Consider the following 26,289-nt stretch of genomic DNA (forward strand, 5'->3'; position numbering starts at 1 on the left):
GCTTGCTAACTTCTTTTTTTTTTTTTTTTTAATGACTCTATGGTCACACTTTTATATACATTAAAAAATTCTTTTATCTTGGGAGGGTAAAAAAAAAAATAAAATAAACATAAACTTTTAAAACAAAAATTTGCATTTAGTACTTTTTAAATTAATAATATAAAAGAATATAAAAGTTGTCAAGGAAATGAAAAATTCACTGTTTTATAACGTGTTCTCGAATTGTACAATAAAAATCAGATTAAACTTTTCCTGCGTAAACCCGTCCCCCCTTTACGTTGGGAAATCACGTGACATTAGAGACAAAAACATGATAGAAAACTAACTTGAAGTCAAAAAAAATTGTCATTTGGAATAGGGGGGTAGTTAAAGAAAAGTTGTCGGTCGATCGTTTAATTAACGTTTCGTCGAGTTTCTCGATAAAAATTCGTTCCCCCGTAAAATTTCATTCCACCTTTATACTTTTTGTTTTCGTTTCAATGGTATATACCCACCCTCTACCACCTCCCCTCTTCTACACCCCCCATAGACCTACAGTTTTAATTTTACCAAGCCACTGCTGAAAAACAAACGAATAAAAGGTAGGAGTAATTTAACTATTATGCCATATTCTTTTATATATTCTCTCTCTTTCTGTCTCTCTTGCTACTCTCTCTTTTCGTTTTCCATTTTGTGTGTGTGTGTGTGTATGTGTATACTCTCGATTTGTTTTTATTACTTCTTTTAAATTCTTTCACGGTTGTTAACAATTTAAATTAACTCCCATTCAATATTCTCTTTCCAATCTTTTGTTGTAATCCGATGAAATGAAATGAAATGAAATTATACATACATACATACACACACACACACATACACACATTTACATATTTATATTTATTCCAATCGTAAATTACAAATTCTCTTTCACTCTCTCTCATTCTTTTTCTCGTTTGAAGATTCTCATCCACCCCTTCACTTAACACACTAAGCACTTTGAAAAATAATGATATTAATTTTGAGTTTATTATATTTAATAAACTATTATTATAATAGTATTTTATATAGTATATATTGTTTAAAAAATCTATGTACGTATATAAAAATTTAGATTTCGTTTGTGTCTACTCAATAATCTTCAAAAATACTTAACCGAATGTCTTGAAATGTTGACACAATGTTGCATTCGTGTACAGCTAGGTTTTTATTACATTAATTTATTTATAAAATAATTAATTAATTTAAAAAAGAAAAGAAAAAGATATATGTAAGTCCAACGCCATCTGTTGGCTATAGATCTCGGTGAGTGCGCGAAACATTTGAACATAATCTAATATTTATTTATACGAAATGTCATATATTGGCTCACAAATATAAATAAAATAAATATAACAAATTTTGGCTATGAATATAATAAATATTTATAGAATAAAATAAACTATATTTTATTAAGTATAAATTTCGTAACTAAAAAATTATTTTGTTAGTCATTTTTATAAGTTAAATAAGTGTATTTCTTTTTCCAAAAAAAGAAACGAAAAAAAAAAAATATATATATATATATATATAAACTAGATTAAAGCATGGCAAAAATTTGCTTAATATTTTTATAGGGAAATCGCACCCCCTCTCTCCCTCTTTCCCCTTTTATATATGCATCTTCGATAGAGAAATATTTTCTGAAGAAACTGAAGGAATAGAAGTTTGTGCACGGTTAGGGTAGGAGAATGAAAACACTCTCTTACCTAGAGAAAAGGTCTAAGTAATTCGCTGACATAAAAAAAAATAAAAAGAAAAACAAATAAAATAAAATCAAATAAAAAGAAAACGAACGGAACCAGAAAGAGAAACTCTAAAAAACAAAAAGGAAGAGAATAAAGTGTAGTAGTAGGAAGAAGAAGAACAAGTTGTGTAGAAGAAGAAGAAGAAGAAGAAGAAGAAGAAGAAGAAGAAGAAGATTTTCGGATTTGCAAAGAAGGAAAGGAAGGCGCCAGAGTTTTGCTATCTGATAAAGCCACTCACCCTATCTCGCACATGCCTGAATATAAAGACGTGTTTTCTACCTATACACACAAACCTGAGAAATAAGGAAGAAGAAAAGGAAGACAAGAAAGAGATGAAAGAGGTTAAACTCGACTCAAGGGCAGAAAACAGAGAAACAGAGAGAAATAGCAGAAGTAAAAGAGAGAAAGAGAAAGAGATAAAAAGAGAGAGAGAAAATAGAAGGTGATAGAAAGAGAGAAAGAGGTGGGGGAGGGTGTGGAATGGAGTGAAAGATCAAAACTCAAAGAAAGAGAAGAGTAAAAGAGAGAGGGGGGAGAAAGGAGTAAAAGATTAAGACTCAAAGAGAGAGAAGGGTAAGAGAGAAAGAGAGAAGGAGGAGAAAGGAGTAAAAGATTAAGACTCAAAGAAGAGAGAGAGAGAGAGAGAGAGAGAGAGAGAGAGAGAGAGAGATGATCAAGATTCGAAGAGAGGATGAGTGAATATTCACGTAACCCAGCATCATCCTCGTTCTCTCGTATTACAACGAGTTTCATTTGCGAATTTCGCATGGCACACGAGTTTACGGCTCAAACTTGTACATGTATTGTATGGAATATATATGTATATACTATGTAAGTATATATATACTTATATATTCGGGTATGTAAATGTATTACATAGTTATATGTGTAACCTTGGCTATGTTGAACGGTGCAACGGTAATTTCAGGAAAATTAGAAAGGTAAAGGGAAGGGATGGGATGGGAATGGATGAGAAGGGGTAGGAAAGTGAAGAGGGTTAAGTCAGAAACGTGAAAGTGTACTTATTGGGAACTTGGTATAGATATACAAAATTATCCTTAAAAACCATTTGGAAGGTATTAAAAAGAAAATGGTGAAAGTGCGAATTTTATAATATATATATATATATATATATTTTTTTTACATATTATATATAATATTTAATATATTATCTTTATTATATATATTTATATAATATTTGTATATTTAAATATACAATATATATATGTAACATTTAAAGTATTTATTATTTACATATAAAAATTTATAAATAACATCTTTTCTATAAAAAAGAAGCAAAAGAGAATTAATGATAATAATGATGAGAATTTAAAAGAAAAGAAAAGAAAAGAAAAAGAAAAAAGAGATATCAATGGATCGTGAGAAGCGTGGGCTCGCCCCCGCTAAAAGTATAAACACTCGGTCACGAAGGAAGTGCGTTTTTTTTCGCGGCTATCGAAAATAGAAGCGGCTAGCTCAAGAGATCTAGGCACCAGGTTGCCGAGGCAACGACACGTGCTAACATTCTTCTTTATCTAACTCACATTCTCTCTCTCTCTCTCTCTCTCTCCCTCTCTATCTCTCTCCTTTTCTATGTCTATTACTCTTATCCTTTATCTATCTTTTGGTATTCTCTCTTTCTCTATCTCTCTCTCTTTCTTTCACTCTTTTATTTAAATATTCTTTAATATACTTTTTCATTCTCTTTATAAACATTTTCTTCTCTTCTTTTAATATTCTCTTTCGAGATTCATCTCGTACGTTTATCGATTTCACAGTTCTAACATAATATATTTCCATCCTAACATTACTATATTCATTCTTTCAATCTATTTTTCTCTTTTTTTTTTTTATTTCATTTATATATCTTTCTGTCTGTCTGTCTCTCTCTCTCTCTCTTCTTCTTCTTCTTTTAATATACCCTTTTTTACATTCTCTTTATATATAAATATCTTTTTTTCCTGTGCTTCATTCATATTCCCTTTAGATTCGTCTATTTCATTGATTATCGTTTCTACAATATTTTTCATCTTCCTCGACTGATTCCATCTTTTTATTTCTCTCTCTATCTCTCTTTCTATTTCTATTTTTTGTTCATAAACTTTCAATATTTATCTTATCCATCGATTTATAATTCTGACATACTTTCCTATTTCAGATAATTATACATTCATTCTCATACTCACTTTAACAAGAAAAAAGCATATACCTACATTATTCTATAATATATACATATATACTATAAATATATCTATTATTATATTTTAATATAATTTATAACTTTTATTATAATAATATATATAATATTATTATAATTTACAATAAATATTATTATAATTTATAATAAATATTAATTTATTTTTTATTAAAATATATTAGCTTAGCAACAAAGTAATTGCAAATTTTATCGATAAATGGCTTTTTAAAATCAGCCATGATCTAGTTACCAACCTAATATTTATATTATTACAATATTATATAAAATTCTATTAATTCTATTAATTCTTTTTTTTTTTTCATTCGTTGTTCACTCTTCATTTGATCTTTTCATTCTATCGGTTTTTAATCTTTTTTTTTCATATTTTTTCTATTTGCTCTTCCGTTGAACGTTGTTGTTTTTTTTTCCCGGCAGCAATTCTCGCACCGATTTATTAGCACCCGTCAACTAACCTAAGCACAACGACGACGACGACGACGACGACGACGAATCGTCCAAATTCCACACGGATTAGTGTGTATCCTCCCTCTTACCCTCTCTGCTTTTAACGAGACACGATTTGTTTCGTGTTTCTCCACGTAGAACGAACAGAGTTTCTATGTCGTTTAAACCATACGTTTCCCCGTCTTTTAATCGTTCCTTCAACAGAGGATGAACTAATTTTTATTGGGGAAATTGTATCATACAATATAATCGTGTATCATTAAAATCTGTTTCCTTCATTATTTCAATTTTTTTGTTTTCATTTATCATTTTATGTTTCTAATTATACATATACCACCCACCCCTTACCCCTCTCCCCCCACACCAAAAAATAATAAGAATATATGAATCTAGCAATAGGGGGAGATAATATTATGAAATATAAAATGAACGATATTCTTTATGTTTAATATTTCCAATTTGTTTTTTGTTCGAATAACTAATACTTTTTCTTTTATGCTATAATTATTTGTATGTAATATTAAAAAGTACACGTTTTTCTAATTATACGTACACTTAAAATACAAAAAAAAAAAATTGATATGAATAGCAACAAGGAAAAATTACATTTGTAATTATCAACGAGAGAGGATTTTTTTTATGCTTTTTTTTTATTTTCAACGTTACTACAACTTTTTGTTGGAATAATAACTTCTTACGTTATATGATAATTATTATTATCTTATCTTTAAAAAGTGCACACACACGTTCGATGTACTTCGGTAAAACACTTGAAACGAATCAAAGAAGGAGGAGTAAGAGGAAGAGAAGGAGGAGGATCCCTTGCTCTGAATTCACTTTGAGTATTTCTTCTCTCTCTCTCTCTTTCTATCTTGATTTTTTTTCTTTTAGAACGTATCTATAATTAAGTACAAAGAAGAGTTTTTTAAGAGGCAAGAGAACGTCCTTTACTAAAAAAAAAAAAAAAAAAAAAAGAAGAGGGAAAGAGAGAGAGAGAGAAAGGGATCTAAGATTCATTCTCAAACACCTGCTTTTATCTATAAATTACATCTGCCTTTCCTTACTTTTCACACCTTCTTCTCATATTTTCCTTTAGACTTTTGTCCCTACGAAAAGCGACGAAAAGTAACTTTAGAGATAAGCGGTCCTGTATCTCATTCCATATTTACAATGCCCATGTCTTCTCTTCTTAACATTACAATTTTATTCTTATGTAAATACATACATACGTGCATACATATTTACATAGTAATGTACACGTGTAATAACGACTATGTGATTAACGTAATGGTTCTAATCTTTAATATACAGTTTTTCAAGAAATTCTCTTTATTACCTCCCCCTCCCTCCCCATTTCGTTTATTTCTCATTATAGTCAAATATTTTTTTTAAACAATTTTCTTTTTTCCCCTTTCATTTATATTTTGTGATCGTGTTTCTTTGAATTTCATAAAAAGGAGAAATAAAAAAAAAAAAAATAAGAAAATAAATAAAAAGAAAAAAGAGAACACGTTTACAATTATACAGTCATTCTAATTCGGTATTCCAAAATTGTATGGTACATCTATTTATTATTTATTTTTTTCATCCTTTCTTTATTTCTTTATTTCGTTTTACCCTATCTTTATTTACGTGGAATACATAATGCCTTGTTTTTCTTTGATGGCTTGCTTGTTCGCCATGATTGGTGCACGATCGGCATTTTCCATTCGTCTTCTTTACCTCGTTATTTATCATTCGTGGCCACTATTTCGATGTCCTTTTCACGTAGGTATGCACGCGTGCTCTTTTACTGTCAATAGGGAAAGAAAAAAGACAGAAACGATCAGAAAAATATACAGACAGATAGGCAGACAGACAGACAGACAGACAGACAGACAGACAGACAGACAGACAGACAGACAGACAGACAAATAAAAAAAAAAATAAATAAAAAGATGGTGAGAAAGAGAAAGAGAATAAAAAAGTATCAGAGATAGAAAAACCCTAAAGAATGTATGTGAAAGAAAAAGAGAGAGAGAGAGAGAGAAAATAAAATAAAATTAGAAGAAAAAAAGAAAGAATGTATCAGAAAGAAAGTGTGTGTGAGAGAATGAGAGTGAGAGTTTGTGAGAGAGAGATGGATAGATAGAATGAGAGTGTATGTTAGAGAGAGAGAGAAAAAAAATAAAATAAAAATTTGTGCAAGAGTAAGAGAGGGAGAGAGAATGAAATAAAAAAAAAAAATGTGTGGAAGAGAGAGAGAAAGAGAAATAAACAATAAAATAAAATAAAATTTAATATAAATGTGTGCGATAGAGAAAAGAGAGAATGAAACAGAATTTGATAGTGAGAGGAAAAACTGAAAGTATGTATGAGAAACAGAGAGTTAAAGAAGAGTGTGTGAAATGGAGAGAAAGAGAGGAACAAAATATAAGAGAGAAAGATTAAAAGATTAAGTGTGTGTTAGAAAGAGAAAAAGAAAAAGAATGATAGAGAAAAAGAGGGAAAGAGAAATAGCAAATGTCGGCAAGTTGCCATGTACGGTGGAAAGTGGTGGTCGGTGGTGTAGTTTTGAATTCGTCCGAGATTCTTTCGTTCGTTCGTATGTTCGTTCGTTCGTTTCTTTCGTATCAAGGTCTTGGACCGGCTTCGCCACTGGCACCGACTACGACGTTACATGGGAGAGTTCCCACGTGCCTTTTGCACAACCTCTTTTCTCCTTCTCCGCCTCCCCCTCTTTCTTTTTCTTCTTCTTCTTCTTCTTCTTCTTCTCCTCGTCGTCGTTGCAAAGGTACGAAGGGTGGTGCACATTTCTTTTTATTTTTATCCGTTTATTTCTTTCTTTTTCTTTTGACCACCATCGATGTTTAGCACCGTTCGAACTTGTTCCCTCTTGTTGCGTGTCCTCAAATTCGACGAGGAATAAAATGAAAAATTTGTTGGGCGGGAAAGGGTGTGGCCGGCCATTGGCTGGCAAAGATCGAACTATGGACAAAATATTATCCACAATTTTTTTTGTTTATTATATTTTTTAGTATATACAATAAAACAATATTATATATACACATTTATATTACACGTATAATTTAATATTATATATAAACATTTATATTACACAAATAATTTTATATTATATATACACATTTACATTACACATATAATATATATATATATATATATATATATATATATATATATATATATATATATATATATATATATATATTTAATTATATTAAATCATATGTGTAATGTATAGTAAGCAATGCAAATATTTTTCTTATTTTTTTATAACAATAATTAATTTAAATAGAACAAATAATAATGAAATTGTAATTTAAGTTAAATCCCCATAACAATATTTATTATTATTCGTATTATTAAATTGAAGTAAATTGTTGAACAGAAACTTCAAAGTTTGTATAACGATCAGATAATCTTGGAAGATAATAAGACGTAAAAGTATAATGTAATTCGGTAGCAATGATAATAACTACATTACGACTAAAGTTTTAAATCGGTGTTATTCAGAAAGAACCAAGTATAGGGCAAAGGATTGAGTAGGTAAAGTAGGGGAGAATTGGAATCTATTACATGCTTTCGTTTCTCTCTCTCTCTCTCTCTTGTTTCCTCTTCTATCCTTTTTTCTCCTTACTACCCTCTTTTTACAAGAATTAAGAAACTGGATCTAGAATGTGGGGATATATATAATCGAACTAATGCGGAAGTTTTCTATTCTTATTCTTTTCCTCAAAGTGTTTATCGATTTTTACACGTTAATCGCAATTTTCTTCTTCTTCTTCTTCTTCGAAATCAATTTTATTCCGAATTTTCACGAACCACAAAATATTTTTCTCTTATCGTTTTAGTATACTTTTTATTTCTTTTTATTTTTATTTATTTTTTTTATCTTTGTCAGTCACAATCATTGTACTTTTTTCCCCATTCTTTTTCTTCCAAGTTAATTCTATTCCAAGTTTTTCAACGATAATCACATTTTATTTCTTATTTTTTTATTTTCTTCTTTTCTTTTCTTTTTTCTCCCCAATCGTAATCTTTCTACTACACCTAGAACTTCTATTTCTATTTCTACTTCTACTTTTTTGTTTTCTTGTATTTTTTAGATTAACTTTTTATTCTAATTTTCCATAACAATCTAATTTTATTTCCAATCCTTTTTTATATTTTATTTAATTCTTTTATTTTTTTTTTTATTTCATCATTTAATTTTGTTCCTTTTGATTTTCTCCTTCCTACTCGTTTACTTCGAGGAACTGAAATTACGGGGTAGAAGTGGGGTATATATTTCGAAGTAGAATATCAAAGTACTCGCTCTTTTTTGATGAGACTCGTTAAACGAAACGACTTTATTCTTGGAAGTTAAGAGAGAGAGAGATGGAGGTAAATGTGCTGGAGGGGGTTTTTTAGGATAAAGTTGGTAGGTGGTGGTAACATGGTGGTGGTGGGAGTAATGGGGGTAAAGAAATCAGCTCACAGGATGACTCGGGAAATTTGACTGGAAGTAAGACTGGCAAGGAAGACAAAAAAAGAAACCAAAAGAGAAAGAGAGAGAAAGAAGATAGAAAAGGTGACCGTGTTCCCTTCTCCCTTTTCTCTTCCCACACGGTGGCGCTAAAATAAAATGACCGTAGGCAGGAATGCAGAGAGTCTGCCTATTGCAAATGGACCTAACATCAGAAAGAAAGAAAGAAAGATAAACATATACATATACATATGTACAAACATTTATACAAACATTTATACACATTTATATAAATGTCATATATTACACACACTCACACATGCACATTACGTCTATTATATATATAATATACAAACTTATATATATGTCATATATAATATACACGTTCTCATATATAATGTACACGCACGCTTATATATAATGTACACGCTCATATATATAATACACACCCACGTATATATACACACCATATATAATATCACACATGCATATATAATACAAACTCAACATACATCAAAAGTAATATACACATTTATCTATATAATCCACACTTATATATACGTCATACATATAACACATACACACACACGTGCACATATATACGCATCAACATATTATGTACACGCACATATACAAGTTAACGTCATACAGGCAGACAGAGTTTAGAAAAGGATAGCATTTCGAAGGACTGGAATGAACAAAGATGGGTAAATACAACCTTTATCCTATCTCTTTCTCTCTCTCTCTCTCTCTCTCTCTCTCTCTCTTCTTCTGTCTACCCTCTTAAAGGTATTTCGAGTCGGTAGAATCGATCAAGAGAGAAAGAGAGAGTAAGAAAGAGAATGAGTTTATGAGTGAGTGAGAGAGAGAAAGAGAGGGTAACGCCACTCAGTCTCCTCCTTACTCTCGCAATTTGTTCTTAGTCATCGTCCGAAGGTTATGGTACCGGTCTTTTCCTTCTTATGTTAGTTTACACAGAAACTATCGGAAGAGTACATAGTTACTCCTTTTTTTCTTTTTTTATTTATCCTCCTTTTCCTACCCTTTCCTTACCTTTCGTTTACGAGTTAATATTTACTTTCCTTTTCACATTATAATACGTACTTCGATAAGTGCAACGACCCTTTCGCATAATCCATCATCGACGTATTATATCCACGTTCTTTGATTTTTTATATAATACTTATACACACACATACACACACACATACTCATATATATATATGTATTGCTTTAGAGAGATTGACAAAATTCTGATTCTAAGAAACATGATATGTTGTCACTCTTATCTTTTTTACAGAAAAAAATATATCTATTAGATGTACATTTTTTTAAAGATTGACCAAATTCTGATATTAAGAAACATGATATCGCTTTTATCTATCATGAACTAAAATTAATAATAATAATAATAATAATAATTTAATAGGTATATAGTGAGTCATGTCAACTCGTAACTGTATATTTGTAATAATTGATACTGGTTTGCATTTCAAAGCTTTAAAGTGATAATACATATATTAGATTGTTAAACTTTTCAATTTATACATGTTTTAATGCATAATAAAATTTTATTATTATAGGAATATAATAATAGAAAATTTGTAATTTAACAAATTGTTCTCATAACAGTATTTGCATCTATGTAGGACATAATAAACATAAAGTTATATTATATTTATCAGAGTAGTAGTTGGTTGCTTCTACTTTGTATATTTTTAATCCTTTGAGAGGATTGTATAAATTCTGTTGAGACCAATTGCATTATCATTTATATAAAAGTCAACTTTTCATGTCGTAAAATATTCATTTTGTAATAAAATTAATATCAATTGAAAATTTAAATAATATCATTACATGTTTCCAGTGTATAAAACTTATTTAAATATCATATAACAAGAAAATATAAATTAATTTTTTTTGAATTTACAATAATAATTATATAAATATATAATTTATATTTCTATAAAATCTTAGGAATATATATATATATATATATATATATATATATATATATATATCTTCCTATTACTCTAATTGTATAATACTTTAAATGATTTCATTCACTCTCGTTTACTACCTATTAACGTAAACAAAAGTTAGAAAGATAATTTTATTGAAAAACAAAAACAAAAAGTGACGTGTATCTTTTCATTGAATGTTTACAGAAACGGTAACGACGTTGGCGAAACAATCGGAGGTCAAGACGATGACACTGTTCGATCAAGTATATAAATCTATGGCAGTTCAGAGTAAACCATCGATCAGAGCACTTTACCAAGCAATGATAGACTACGTGTCACCTAATAACACGCCTGATAGTTTGCAACAACCATTGACACGTGAATTACTTCACGAAAGATTTCTCGAATTTTTCACAAAACTATTCCCGGTAGCTTATCATCACGCAGTTAATCTCGGTAAAGATGATTTCTCCGATAAATTTAAGTCGTGCTTGTACGAGACCATGGAAGAGATCCAACCGTTTGGTGACGTACCAAAACAAATCTCAGGAGTTGTTGGTAAAAGTCTCGAAGCTACCAGAGTTCTTATCCAAGCATTGACGCTCGGTAAAACTGTCTTGGACAGGACCGATAGCGCATTATTTTCTGGCAACAGTCCTCAACAAGAAGCTTGCTATAATGCCCTACTTAGGATGACTTATTGTCCACGTTGCTACGGCATAGAACCAACCGTCAGACCCTGTGCTGGATTCTGCACCAACGTTATGAGGTAAGACATTAAACTTTTTCTTTTTACAAAGTTTTACTTTAATCCGACTTATTTGTTAGTTAGTCGACGAACAATTCACTAACCATGATAGAAATATTATTTTTTTTTTTATTTACTTAATCTCTACTTTATTTTATTTTAATATTTTCACGGATGGAAAATTTTATTAGGTAGGAATTATTATTTGTTGGTATACTCTTCTTTTTTTATCAAATAAGAAATAAAATTGTTTAACCTTGTTAACTCTTGAGGTTTAAGAGAATAATTTCAATTTTATAGGAAACAAAATAATCGTTTTAGATATTTCAAATTTGTACTAATGTAATATAAAAATGTACAATATATATTAATTAATTCTTTGTTTCCATGTATCCCGAAAGGGAATCATTATTTTAAATAAAAAAAATTAATTCTTTGTTTTTTATTATTTTTATTACAATGATGGGTACTTTTTATCATAGGAATTATTATTTTTTGGTACTATTCCTTTTTGTTTTTCCAAATAAGAAACCAAATTATAACCTCGAGGTTTAAACAAATAATTTTAATTTTATAGAAAAGCAAACAGTCATTTTAGAAATTTCAAACGTGTACGAATATAATAAGTATAAAAATGAACAGTATTAATTACCTCTTTGTTTCTTTTTTTTTTATTAAAACGATTGAGAGAGGTATTTTTTATCTATAATTTGATTATATAATTATCGAATGCAATTTTGATTATGAAATGAATGGAATTATAATGAGGAAGATTTTACACATGCTCTTAGGAAAAATTGATTATTTATTTGATTTCACGTTATCGAAACCTTCTGTGGCTATTAAGTTACTTTGCATGGAACATGTAGGTGAAACAGCCCGCATAAGTGCTTAAATCGCAATTTCGTTTGGGAATAATTTTACGTTAATCGAGGCGTACATTGGCTCTCGAAAACGAATACCTTCGCTAAAATTCAAATTACTCGTCGTGTTATATTCGCTTGTACACATTAGGAGAATGGTGGTATATATATGCACACTATATGCACACAACTACTACCCTCTACCCCACCATTACTGATAAACTTTTCTATTCGTATCGACACAACACCGAAATGGTTTGGCCATTGGATGTTGAACCATCGAACTATAAATCTCCAAACGCTAAACCAATTTCATTTGTTTCGCCTAATCACGAACTAAAACGACCTTTCCATATTGATTTTGACCGTACGGATAATTTACCACCCACCACTCCCAAATTCTCTCTCTCTCTCTATCTCTTTCTCTTTCTCTTTGAGTTTGACCGAGCTTACGTTCGTCACTGTGTTTTACTATGGATTAGATTTCGATTGATTTACGGTCACCGAAACGTGCATTCTGTTTGTATCGATCATTCTATCTTTTAGATAAGAAAATAACGTACGATAATTGAAGAAGGTATTCGCAAAAAAACAATATTGACCAATACATTTCTCTTTGCTATTTTTATAATTTAATGTATATATATATATATATAAATCTTTTTACAGAAATTTCAAATTTTATTTCTTTTTTTATTGTAAAATAATTGAAGTAACTTACGTTAATTTTAATTCGTTTTATATACACCAAATTTTATAATATACAAATTAATTTTTTAATTTTAATATATATATATATATATGATATTAAAAAATATTTTTCATTATTTTATTATCCATTTGTTGTGTTCAAATTAATATTTATTTTATTAATCGATATAATTTGTATGTGTTAACATTTTTATTAATCCTTAAACGCAACTATGCACATCAGTAAATATTAATAATTAAAATATCATATTATTATTAAATAATTATTTGATAATTATATTTAATAATAATATTATCATTAAATGTAATTATTCCATATACATGCATATACACACGTACACTTATTGATTCGCATTTTTGGAATATTTTTATGAATCATTCTGCACACATATATATAAAAAATTATTTATTTATATGCACAAATAGTTTGTAGTTAAAGGTTAAGGGATAAAGAAGCAAAAATTTATTGGTAGTATTGATTTTAAGTCTGCAAATCCGTTTTGATAAATCAACACGTTTGACAGATTTATTTGTTAGTATAGGAAAGGATACAAGATTGATGCAAGTGTAAACTATTCCGATCAAAAGGATTCTTTATCCAAACCATAACGTATATATATATATATATATATATATATATATACACATATAGAATACGAAGGTTTTACCGGCTTTAAAGGTAAACTCACCATCAGATGAATAGAATTCATAAACATTTATATATATAGCACTGTGACCTACTTTGCAAATGTTACGCACCTCGTTGTTCATAAAGTAAAGTAACATCTTTTTTACGGTTGTATCTTCATTTATAAATTTGTACGAAAGTCAAACAGAGAAAGGAAGAAAAAGAAAAAAAAACAAGTAAATCTTTTAAGTACATTCTTAATTATTATAATGTATTTTTTTTAATTGCAAATATGTTGAGCTGAAAAAAGAAAACGTAAAAAGTATCCTTTTTACTTCTGTATCTTCATTTACGAATTTGTACGCATGTCAAAAGAGAAAAAGAAAAAAAGAAAAAAAGAAAGGAAAAGAAAAATCGAGCAAATGTTTTTTAATTTATTTTTATGTCATTATAATGTATCTTCCAAATTGCAAATTTTACGCGTGTCGTTGAAAACTAGACAAGAAGTGTATCGTTTTTAACATTTCTATTTTCGTTTATGAATTTTGCTAAATATTAGAAAGAAAGAGGGATTAAAAAGAAAAAAAAAGAAAAGATAAATCGAGCAAATATTTTTAAATTCATTTTTATTTCAAATTCATTTCATTGTAATGTATCTTCCAAATTGCAAATTTTACGCATGTCATTGAAAAATTGACAAAATAAGTATCGTTTTTAACTTCTCTACCTTCGTTTATGAATTTTACTAAATATTAGAAAGAAAGAGGAATTAAAATTTCATTTTTACACTTTTTATTTATTTATTTTGTTTTTCTTTTCTAAAAAAGAAAAGACATAACATATGATACGTATTTCAAAAATCAACATTTTCATGGGCCCATGTTTGTTCCTCGACGCGACCAGAATAATCCTTTATGGTGTATGCAAATATGTTTTGTGGGTATGTACGTGGTAAGAGAATAACACAACAGATATTAACAAACAAACAAATAAACAAACAAAAATAGAAGAAAAAGAAAAAAGAATGAAAGAAAGAAATAGGACAGTAGTCGACAAAAAAAAAACGAAACGTAGTCGATAGAAATACAAATAGAACATTTTTCTATCTATGCTTCTGTGTGCTTGTATATGTGTAATATGCGTGTGTTTGTTCGTACGTATCGATTTGACATATCGTAAAAAGTAATAGTATAGTTATATAAACTTCGCACCATGAGAGAGAAACACACGATTTGATAACAAATGTTTACTTTACGAAAAAAGCGATCCGATGGTTTTGGTGGCGTATTTTTTTCTCCCCTCTCTCTTTTTTTTCTTTTTTTTGTTGTATCTTTTTTTTTTTTGGTATCGTTGTTTTATTTTTCTTTCTTTTTATTCTCACCGTTCTTTTCCGTATTCTCTGTCGCAAATAAATATATATATATATATATATAACAACTACGAACGGTTGCAGGAGGAAAGTGGGAAGAGGAGGAGGTTGTGGTGGTGGTGGGGGAGAGGTATCGAAAATCGCGAATTCGAAAGTCAAACATGAGAGAGAGTGAGAGAGAGAGAGGACTCTAGCTTTTCGGGATATTGAAAAATAAATTGAACGAGCTTGGGATACGGTGGTTGATACACTCGTATATACGGGGTGAGGCATTTTCAATTGGAACAAATAAATATTATCTTTGTTATTTATGATATTTATGGACAATACTTTTGTGGGTTAAATTATCGTTATTTCAATGGGGGTAGTTGTGTAATCGAGGAAAAAATAGATTTGTTTTACAAGATTATCTCATTTGAAATGATGTATTTTGAGATAATCGATATTTTGTTTAAATAAAAATCAAAATAACGGAGTTTTAGGATTTTTTTTATTACATTAAACAATTCCAATACTTAAAAAAAGAAAAACACAATTAATTTAAGAGATAGTTTAATGTTCAATATTGCTAAGAAATTACAGAAACGTTAACTCAATTGTAATTTGATTTATGGGAAATAAATAATTTGTTAATACAATAAGAATTATTATCAAATAAATTTGAAGATCGCATTTTTCATTATGTTATTATTCAATTATTTATCCGAGAGTAATGAACAATTATTTTATTCATATAATTATCCCTTATGATGTCCCTTAAAAAAATGTGCACATTTTTTGTGCGTTCAATAAATTCGAAGTCTGACATGGAAGGAATTTTTTTTTTTCTAGTCCAACTGATTTTTTTTTTTTTTTTTTTTTTTATATAAAATTCTCTCTCTCTTTTTTTTTTTTTTTATAAGTCGAATCCCAAAACTCTTCAATTCATCCTCATATTTTTTTTTCAACGTACAAAAATTCTCGATGATCGATTACTCGTTTATTGATTAATATTTTTTTTAAAGCAAAAAAATAATAAACTATATTTACTAATGTATTAAAAAAAAACCAGAAACAAAACAAAACATATGATTCTGTTTAAAAACAAAACAAAACAAAACAAAAATTATAACAATTATATTAACATAATAAATAATAAAATTTCTAAAAAAAATAATTATCTCGAGCAAAAAAAAAAGTAATTATCTTATCACAATACAAGGGTACCGCTACTAATTAAATTTAGTTTTAAAGAAAAAGGGTTTCCATAAAGCCATAAATAAGGGAGATATTTAAATATCTTGATTTAAATGCTTCTCACCCTGTACATATGTACATACACATACACATACACATACACATACACATACACATACACGGACACATACACGCAACCCTCACAGGTATATACACACACATACACGAACATATATACTCACATATAAAAATGCGTAGGTTGCAAATTGAATTAGTATTCGAGAGTTTCGTGGAAACTCGCATGCACGTTTTGTGTACCAATCCACACATATATACCTTCATCCTTCTTACACACACACACACACACACACACACACACACACACACACACACACACACACACACACACACACACACACACACACACACACACACACACACACACACACACACACACACACACACACACACACACACACAAATACAGACACACACACAAATACAGAGAGAGAATAACTGTATTCGACGTTTATTCGTTCCGTGCTTTGAATCACGTTCGTTCGAGGGAAAACGTTTGCTCATAGGAACGATAAATATATCCATCTAACTCGCACACGTGGCGCGTGTGGGTGGTAGTGATGATAGTGGTAGTGGTGGTGCTGGTGGTGGTGCTGGTGGTAGTGGTGTTTGAGCAAGCTGGAAAACATCTTGACTTTTTCGTATATTCCGTGGGCGAATTTCATTGTAAAGCGTGTTCACTCATTTCTTGGAAATCACTTTTTAAATCTGATTATATTATCGTGTGTAACCCTGCATTTTCTTATTCTTGACACATGCATCCGTTTATAGTTGGTACACCTTATCGTTTTCTTTTTTCTCGTAACACGTTTTTGTCGATTATAGAATTTCCTTGAAATGTTTTTTATATATAAATTATTCAGGTGTATATGTGTAACGTTTGCATTTTCTTTCTTATTTTTTTTTTATGTATTCATTTTTATAAAATGCATCAATTATTTATAACACGTTTTATCGGTTATAATTGTAGTTTTCTTGTTTAAATTATAATTAGATGATATGGAAAATTTGTCAGACGTGATGAGGGTTTTTTTTTTTTAAATATAGTACGCTTTATCGTACCTTATCGTATTACTTATTTTAATTGTATGATAACTTGTTAAACAGCCGACGTATATACAGATATGTCATCTTTATTTAAAATTTTTTTTTTACTTAAAGAAAAGTATAATATATAACATTCGTTATACATATTCTTTTCAACTTGCATTTATTTATAATAATAAAAATAATAATTAATATATTTTATATACAATTTCTATTCGAATGAAATGAGATATCACACAGATAACCCACTTATAACACGATAGATGATTTCTCAGGAAAATATCGTGTAATCTAAAACCTAAAATTAATTATTCCTTTGTGTCATTACTTTAAAATAATTTAATATTTAAATATAATGCATTTAGCAAAAATTATGTTATCCAGTGGTGTTCAAGATGCTATTTTGTTAGTTTTGGGAGAGATTATCTTTTTTTTTTTTACCGAGGGTAGGTTGCTAATCTCGTCCTCGAACCCTTTCCTTTATTTGGGGCTTGGAACAGTGTACATATTTTAATAATATTAATAATTAATATAAAAATGATATCATTGTTAACCTTTCGAGTGCTGAATACTTTTACCTAAAATGTTTTGTAGGAAAAGAATAATTTATTATTAAACAGATTCTAATAATAAATTATATTTAATAATTGAAGTTTTTCTTTCTGAATATAATTTAATTAATATAAACTATAAATTATTTTATATTAATATTAAAAAATCACGTGTATGCTTTGAACGATAAGGTTAGTAACTTTTACCAAACGCATATATGCGTCCATAGCATTCAAAAGGGTAAACATACACGTCTTACATTCTTAATTGTACAAAAAAAGAAAAAATCTTTGTCTAATTCTTGGATAGAGAAATATTAAAAAAAAAACTCATTTTATTGAATAGAAAAATATTGGTCTTCTTAATGGTGTTGGAAAGAATAGATAAAAAAGATAAAATTATTTGAATTGCAGGGGATGCTTGACGGAGTCGGCATCGGAGTTGGATCTCGCGTGGTCTGGTTACGTGGGATCGGTCGAGAGGCTCGTCGTGGCGGTCGACGGTCGTAACGATCCTTTGGGTCTGAATGCCGAGAGGGCCGTCAGACAATTGGACACCCGCATTTCGGACGCCATTATGCAAGCCATGGGGAACAGCAAGGCTCTCGAGGAGAAGGTGAGTCTCATGCCGAAAGCATTCCGATATACCTTTCGCAAGGACTAACTCAGACTGACTGAGACACACATATTCTCTCTCTCTCTTTCTCTCTCATTCTTTTTCTCTCTCTCTCTCTCTCTCTCTCTCTCTATCTCTTTCTTTTTCTTTTATTATATTTTTTAATCTGTTAGTATGTTGTTGTCTTTGTTTTACTTTCAAACGCATACATTATTTATATTTATTTTATGCATTCGCACAGACAACAAGTAAATGCATTTATTTGATCAACTTTTCGATATACTTTATATGTATATATAAACATATGGTTTTATATATATTATAAATTAAATAATATTAATTTATTATAAATTTATTATAGTTGTTTATTAGTTTAGTGTAGGTACTATTTTTTTTTGATCTTTGTATTTTATGAGTTAAAATTTAAAGGAACTCTGTATAATAGGATAGGAACTAATTGTAAGTAAAGGGTAATGTTTTCTTTCGAAACGATCACGGATTCTTTTCGTTTTATTGAAAATATAGTAGTAGAACGATTTGGCTAATCGTTCATTACTTTCTCGGTTCGTTAAATGAAAAGAAAAAGAATGAAATGAAGAAAGAAGAAGAGAGGGGAAATAAAATTCGGTCGACGAGTTTTGCCGTTTGTTCGAGACGAAGACTCGAATGAACGATTCCAGACAATTTCTCGAGAGCTGCCATAGTTGATGCCGAATTCCTTTCGATTCTTTTATACGGACTCTTCTACTTCTTCTTCTTCTTCTTCTTCTCTCTCTCTCTCTTATTTTGATTCGAAAGTTCTTACCTGCTAGGAGAATTACAAAGGAAAGATCAAAAGAAAGACAAAAAGAAAAATGGAAAAAGAAACATTATAACATTGAATAATTTGTTCTCATTTTTATTGATATTAGCTTTGAACATATATTCTATTTTTTTCTCTCTCTTTCTTTCTTATAAACGTATATTAAAAAGATCTCATAAAAAAATGTGTAATTCATTTGAAATAATAATTTTTTTTCTACTAATCCTTCATTTAATTATCTTATCTAAAATTATCAAGAATAATGTTTTTTAATATTGACATATAAATATTTTTATTTCTCTTTCTCCCTCTCTTTTTCTTTATATAAATATATATATATATATATAGATTCTATTAATCCTATTACTATATAGATCCTAATTCTCCATTCTATAGGATCTATATATAATATTATGGAAAAATATAGGTATAGATCCTATAGAATGGAGAATTCCTATAGAATGATTCTACATATATCATATACAATATATAATATATAATATATAATATATTGTATATATATAGTATTTATCTGAATAATTATAATTATATTTTATTGTCTTTATTATTATTCTTCCTTTTACGGGTTTCAGAAGTTTATACAAACGTTTTACATATCTTATTTAAATTTTTTATAATATAGTAAACACAATTGAATGAATAAATATGGTATAATATATAATATAAAGTAAAATAAACAATAATTAACTATACAAAATTTATATTTTTATTTATTATATTTTATTTAATATTGATAAAAATATTACAAATAATCAAATCTATAAATATATATATATAGTACCTAACAAAATATACTAATTATATATAATATATTATATTATTTCTATAGATATTTATTTTGCATTTTCTCTCTCTCTCTCTCTTTCTGTATCCATTTATTTATCTATTTGTTTACTACCTTTTATTTTTCTTTCTCTCTTTTTTTCTCTTTCTCTCTCTCTCTCTCTCTCTATATATATATATATATACATACATATAAATGTATATATATTTGTTTCCTTCAATCTCTCCTGGGAACGTAAGATCCTCCGGCTACTATCCAACCCTTCTCTCCTCTCTCTCTCTTACATACATACTCTGTTTTTCTCTTTCTCTGTCATTCCTATACGTATTATACGAAATATTCATAAATTTCGTTGTTCCCTCGCGACGAGTATAGATCGCGAATTTCCAAGAGAGTAGAAGAACCCCGTGCGAAGGTCGTCCCTTATATTAAGAGAGAGAGAGAGAGAGAGAGAGAGAGAGAGAGAGAGAAAAATCCTACCTTACTTTATCCTCCCTTCACCCCTTTCTTTTGAGAGAGAAAACGATACTCCTTCCGACAACGTTCTTTTGGCGAATATTTACGACATCGGGGGGATCTCTCTAATACGATTTTAGATATCGCCGGAATCCGGCAATAACGAATGCGACTTCTTCTTCTTCTTCTTTTTCTTGTTTTTCTTCTTTTACTTGTACCCTTACTCCCACTTTTATACATTCCCACTAATACTGTTACTACTTTTACTACTTCTTCTTACTTCGAGCGTTAAACATGTACAAGACCAGAACGCGAAAGAATTTTAACAATCATTAATCAATTTCTTTAAATTAATTTTATTTTATATTTCTTTTTATTTTATTTTCATTTAAATTTCATATAATTTTTGTTTTTTTCTGTCTTTTTTTTTTTATTATTGTTTTTTACCATCCTATTCTCTTTTTCTGTTTTATTTCATTTCATTTTATTTCATTTTTAAATTGAAATTTCATTTAATTTCTAGTTTTTCTTTTTGTTTTTATTTTATTACCACTCCATTCTTGTTTTCTGTTTTATTCTATTTCATTTTCTTTTTTTTTTTATTCTATTTTTTTTTTTTTTTTAATTTAAATTCCATTTCATTTCTAGGTTTTCTTTTTGGTTTTTTTTTTTTTTACCATCCTATTCTCTTTTTCTGTTTTATTTTATTTTATTTAAATTTCATGTCATATTTCTATTTCTATATATACATTTTTTTCCTGTTACATATCCTTTCTCTTTCTATTTTGTTTTATTTAAATTTCATATGTTATTGTGAAATTCTATTTCTTTATACTCTTTTACCTTTTGTTTACATTTATTTTTATTCGTTTTTTCTTTCGTTGTACCATCTTGTTGAGAAAGATTCTCAATCATGTATCTATATATATACACATGTTTAGAACAAATCTTCATAGATAATATAAGTGTATTATTATTCTCCCATTAGTTTGCGTAATTAATAGATTTCGATTTTCGATAACACTATCCATAGTTTTCTACCTATATATCTATCCCATTTTTTTCTTCTTCTATTTTTTACGAATTGCAGATCCATTAGTAGCGTAGAAGGAAGATAATTTTTCATCTCTAATCGATTATCGTCTACTTGCTATAATCGGGGTTTTGCGTTCTTTTAATGACAATCTTCTATCTATATCATTCTTTTTTTTTCTTTTTCTTTCTAAGATTTGTTTAAGTGCTTGCTCCTCCATTACTAGAAAAAAAAGAGAATAAAAAAGGAAATGAACGAAGAGAAAGAGAAAGAGAAAGATAGAAAGAGAGTGAGACAAATGGGAAAAGTATAAAAAAGAGAAAGAAGATTACTCTTCGATAGGTGTTATCCTTGATACTTAAAACGATCGTCGCACGAAATTTCGAGTTAGGGAAGAGAAACGATCGAAGCTTGTACGTATTATGTATGTACATACGTACATATGTGATGTTAGTGGTAGTGTTAGTGGTAGTGGTAACACTGTGCTGTTTAACACGCGCGATATTCATTATCGCGTAACAACGTGTTAACGCGATAGCACTATGTTGCACCATAGGGTTGGTAAAATCTGCTCGAGAAATCGAGCTCGAGTTAACTAACAGGAGATAAAGACGAATGAGGGGGGTTAGATAGGGGGAGGGAGAGAAAGGGTAAAGGGTGATAGTAGTAGGGGTCTCTTCGTGTAAGGGATAGTTCGTCAAGGGTGGTGGTGGTGGTGGTATAGTAGTTCAGGGCTAGTTCACTTTACGTGACGTGAAATCGCGTGGTCGAGGTAGTTTCGGATTGCACGCAGAGCAAGATGAACGATACCTTGTTTATTTCTCTGTGTATGTCTGTGTATATGTGTGTGTACTCTGAAATTTATACAACGAAAGAGAGAGAGAGGGATCAAAGAGAGAAAAAGGAGACACTGAATTACATGTACATTTTGTAAATGAACGTAGTCAATCAATTGCAAATATTGATTTTATTTGATTTATTTTCAATTCAATTTGTTTGTTCATGTTATTATGAAATTGATCGTAAAATTAATGTTTAGTTGGTCGATCTTTTTTTTTTTTTATTTCTTTTTTAATTATTCTAATGCAATGAATTATTAATATTAAAGATTAAACGGTGTGAATATAATGTATTGGTAATTTAATAAGTAGATTGTATCAACAGGATTGCGAACATTGATTTTATTGTTTATTTTTAATTTAAATTGTTTATATTATGTGTAATAGATTGTGAAATTAATTTTTAGTTGGTTGGTTGATTTAGTTGATCTTTTTTTTCCTTTTTCAACTATTCTAATGCAATTAATTATTAATTAAAGATTAGACGGTATGAATATAATGTATTGGTAATTTAATAAGTAGACTGAATGAATGGGATTACGAACATTGATTGTATTGTTTATTTTTAATTTAAGTTGTTTGTATCATGTAATAGAACGTGCAATTAATTTTATCGATTCTTTGTTTGTCCATTTAACAAAATTATATTACTACTAATAATTATAGCAATTTTTTTTATAAAATTTTAAATAACGATTAATTATTTTTGGATTCATTTTTATTTAAATATTTATTAACATTAGATAGAGATATTAGGTGTGTGTTAATTGGTCGTCTTAGTTAGGAGAATGTGGTTGAAAGCTTTTAAAATTTCTCTTTAATAAAATAAGGAAATTTCTTGTGATAAAATTGATTTATTCAAGTTCGATCGTGTGGTTATTTCGATAAATTTACTTAAATTAAATAGATTGAATTCTTTTTTTATTTTATCTTTTATCCGTTTCTGTTATAACAAATTAATGTAAGGTGTATTGTTTGAAAGTTTTTAAGCGATTATTAAAAATCGATTAACCTTTTTGTTAAGGCTAATTTTATTATCTCAAATTGTGTAAAAAAAAGAAAAGTTTTTCTTTTTTTTTATCTTCCAATCTTTCAGCAACTTTAGTTTATTCCATTTCGAGAATATTTCCTATACACGAAGTTAAAGAAAAAGTTTCTGGAATTTTTCTTATTGTATTATAATCTAAAAAGAGAGAAAGAGAGAGAGAGAGAAAGAGAGAGAGAATATTAGCCTATAAAAAGTTTCGAATAAGAATAATTGATTTATTAAAATCATCTTAAAAAAACTTTTACCCCAATCTGCATTAAAATTTTTTTTATTCTTTCCATTCACCGCCAGCTTATTTCCTGTTTGATGTTTTACTTTGAAAATATTCATTTTACAAGATATATTATATGGAACGAATTAAATATTATTTCTACATTTTATTTTTTTTTATTTTAGGATTTAAAAATAATCTAACTTCTATCAACAAGTAATTTTATATAATATATATATAGAGCAAAAATTGATATAACTATATACATTAAAAATTGCTATAACAATTATTATTTAATGCGTTTATTAAATACTATAATTTTGAAAATTAACAAATTTTGAAAAATGGTATTAATGATTAATATTATTTTAAACAAGTATATATATAATTTATACTATTTAATTATAATTTAAATTATATTTATATGTAATTATTACATATATATATATATATATATATATAATATTTTATGTGTAGAAAAAGTTTGGTAAAATTTCACAAAAACCATAATAAAAAAATAAAAAAAAATCTATAAAATAAATAAAAATTAAATATAAAAAGAATAAAATTGAAAAAATTATTTTATCTTTTTTAAAGTTTTATTAAAAAAAAAAAAAAAAAAAAATCATTCACAGCATAATTTTAGCTAATTCTTTGTCAAATCGTTTTTCAATAAGGGTTGAATATCTTGACATTTTTTTATTTGGATAAAGAGAATTTTTCTTTGGCAGTTAAAAAAGAGTAAGAGAGTAGATGAATGAATGAATGAATGAATGAATGAATGAATGAAACGATTTGATTGAATAAAGCTTAGCTGGATTATAGGAAAGTCTACTAAGAACCTATCCCTATGACACTATAAGCGTCATTTGAGTTTCCTGTGTTTGCTTTCGGATGGAGAACTACGCGTACCTTGGACAGTTTACACGCTTCACGAAGCGAAACTAACGACAGATTAGCATTTTCGTTGGGACTAAACACACCGTCGGCAATGGTACCACCACAACACAACAACAACATAACTCTACGACCTCCCCGTTTGTATTGCCGGACTCCTCCGCATTTAAGAACTCGTTTGCGATTCACCTATTGCGAATTAGAATTCCAATGTGACTCTCGCCGATAAGAATCCTATCTCTATATTACTGTATACTTAGACAGGAAATACATACTAACTGTACCTTTTCTTTTCTTTTTTTCTTGTTACCTTTCATTTTATTTTTCTATAAGTATTTTTTTTCCTCCAAGCCCTACACGTGTCTAATAAAATATATTCTAAGTTATTTATTCGTATTTAGATTTTTTTCTTCTTTTATTTTATTTTACAGTATTTAGCGCGTTATAAATTCAGAATTTTAATTTAATTTAATTTAATTTTATTTTATTTTATTTTATTTTATTTTATTTTATTTTATTTTTATCTTGTATTATTTCATATTAATTTATTTTTATTTTATTTTATTTTATTTTATTTTTATTTTTATTTCATTCGTTTTCTAATCTATTTAATGTTCAATAAAAAAAATTACTCATGCATTTTATCTTATTCTAATCTAATATTTTATTTTCTAATCTTATTCAATTTAAAACAAGAATGTTAATTACACATTTTAATATTATTTTTTTTTCTTCTATTTCAATCTCATTTATTTTTAAATCCTTATCATACCGAATACAAATCATCGATATTTTTTTCCACCTCGTCTTTTTATTTTTATTTTTTTTTTTTAATTTCTATCAAATAAAAATACGAACAAAATTTAATTTCTCTCGATAAATCGGTTAATCAGAATTCGTTCAACTATTTATTGATTTTTTTCATGAAATTTATTTTCATAAATTCCCATCTCATTTGTATTTTCAAATTGATCGATAAATAATTTGATTTCCATTGAAAATACAAGATATAATCATTAATATTATAAATAAAATATTTCATTTATTTTCACTCCTTTGGAATCATTTATCAACTATTGAAAATTTTCTCCTTTGAGGGAGGAAAAAGGGAAAAAACGTAGAAAAATAAGGTAAACGGGTGTATAAGGGATGGGGATTATTTCAATTTTTTTTTTTCTTGCCGAATTTCTCTTTCTCTCTTTACATATATATATATCTACTTCATAGCTTGGAGAAAAAAAGCTCGTACTCGATATTAGCTCGAGTTTTCTCGAAATTGGCTATCGCGGGTGTGGCGTGCTTTTAGAAAATGCACCGAGTAGTGCACTCGTTCCTTTGAATAGAGAGACTGCTTTTTTATCCACCAATCCTTCTCTTTTTCTCTCTTTTTCTCATGTTTTTTTTTTGCTTCTTTTTTTGCTTCTTCTTCTCCTTTCCATTTTTTTTTTTTTCGTTCATTTGGCTTGTACCCATCGATGGATTCGCATCGTTACGTAACATAAACGGACGTCTTATATCGATTGTTCGTAGTATGATACAAGCATAGCTTTGTATTTT

At 28.4% G+C, this 26,289-nt stretch overlaps 1 protein-coding gene across 1 annotated transcript in view; it reads left to right on the forward strand.

The window, feature by feature from the left end:
- Nucleotides 1–26,289, forward strand: part of dally (division abnormally delayed protein) — a 121,282-nt gene that overhangs the window by 36,511 nt on the left and 58,482 nt on the right. Inside the window, exons 3-4 of the mRNA XM_015319989.2 lie at nt 11,059–11,623; nt 18,440–18,641. Of these exons, the coding sequence (XP_015175475.1) occupies nt 11,059–11,623; nt 18,440–18,641 (767 nt within the window). The remainder of the gene's footprint in view (nt 1–11,058; nt 11,624–18,439; nt 18,642–26,289) is intronic.

Source organism: Polistes dominula, unplaced genomic scaffold, assembly GCF_049000335.1.
Source record: "Polistes dominula isolate Pdom_NZ unplaced genomic scaffold, Pdom_raw_medaka contig_33, whole genome shotgun sequence".
NCBI lineage: Eukaryota > Metazoa > Arthropoda > Insecta > Hymenoptera > Vespidae > Polistes > Polistes dominula.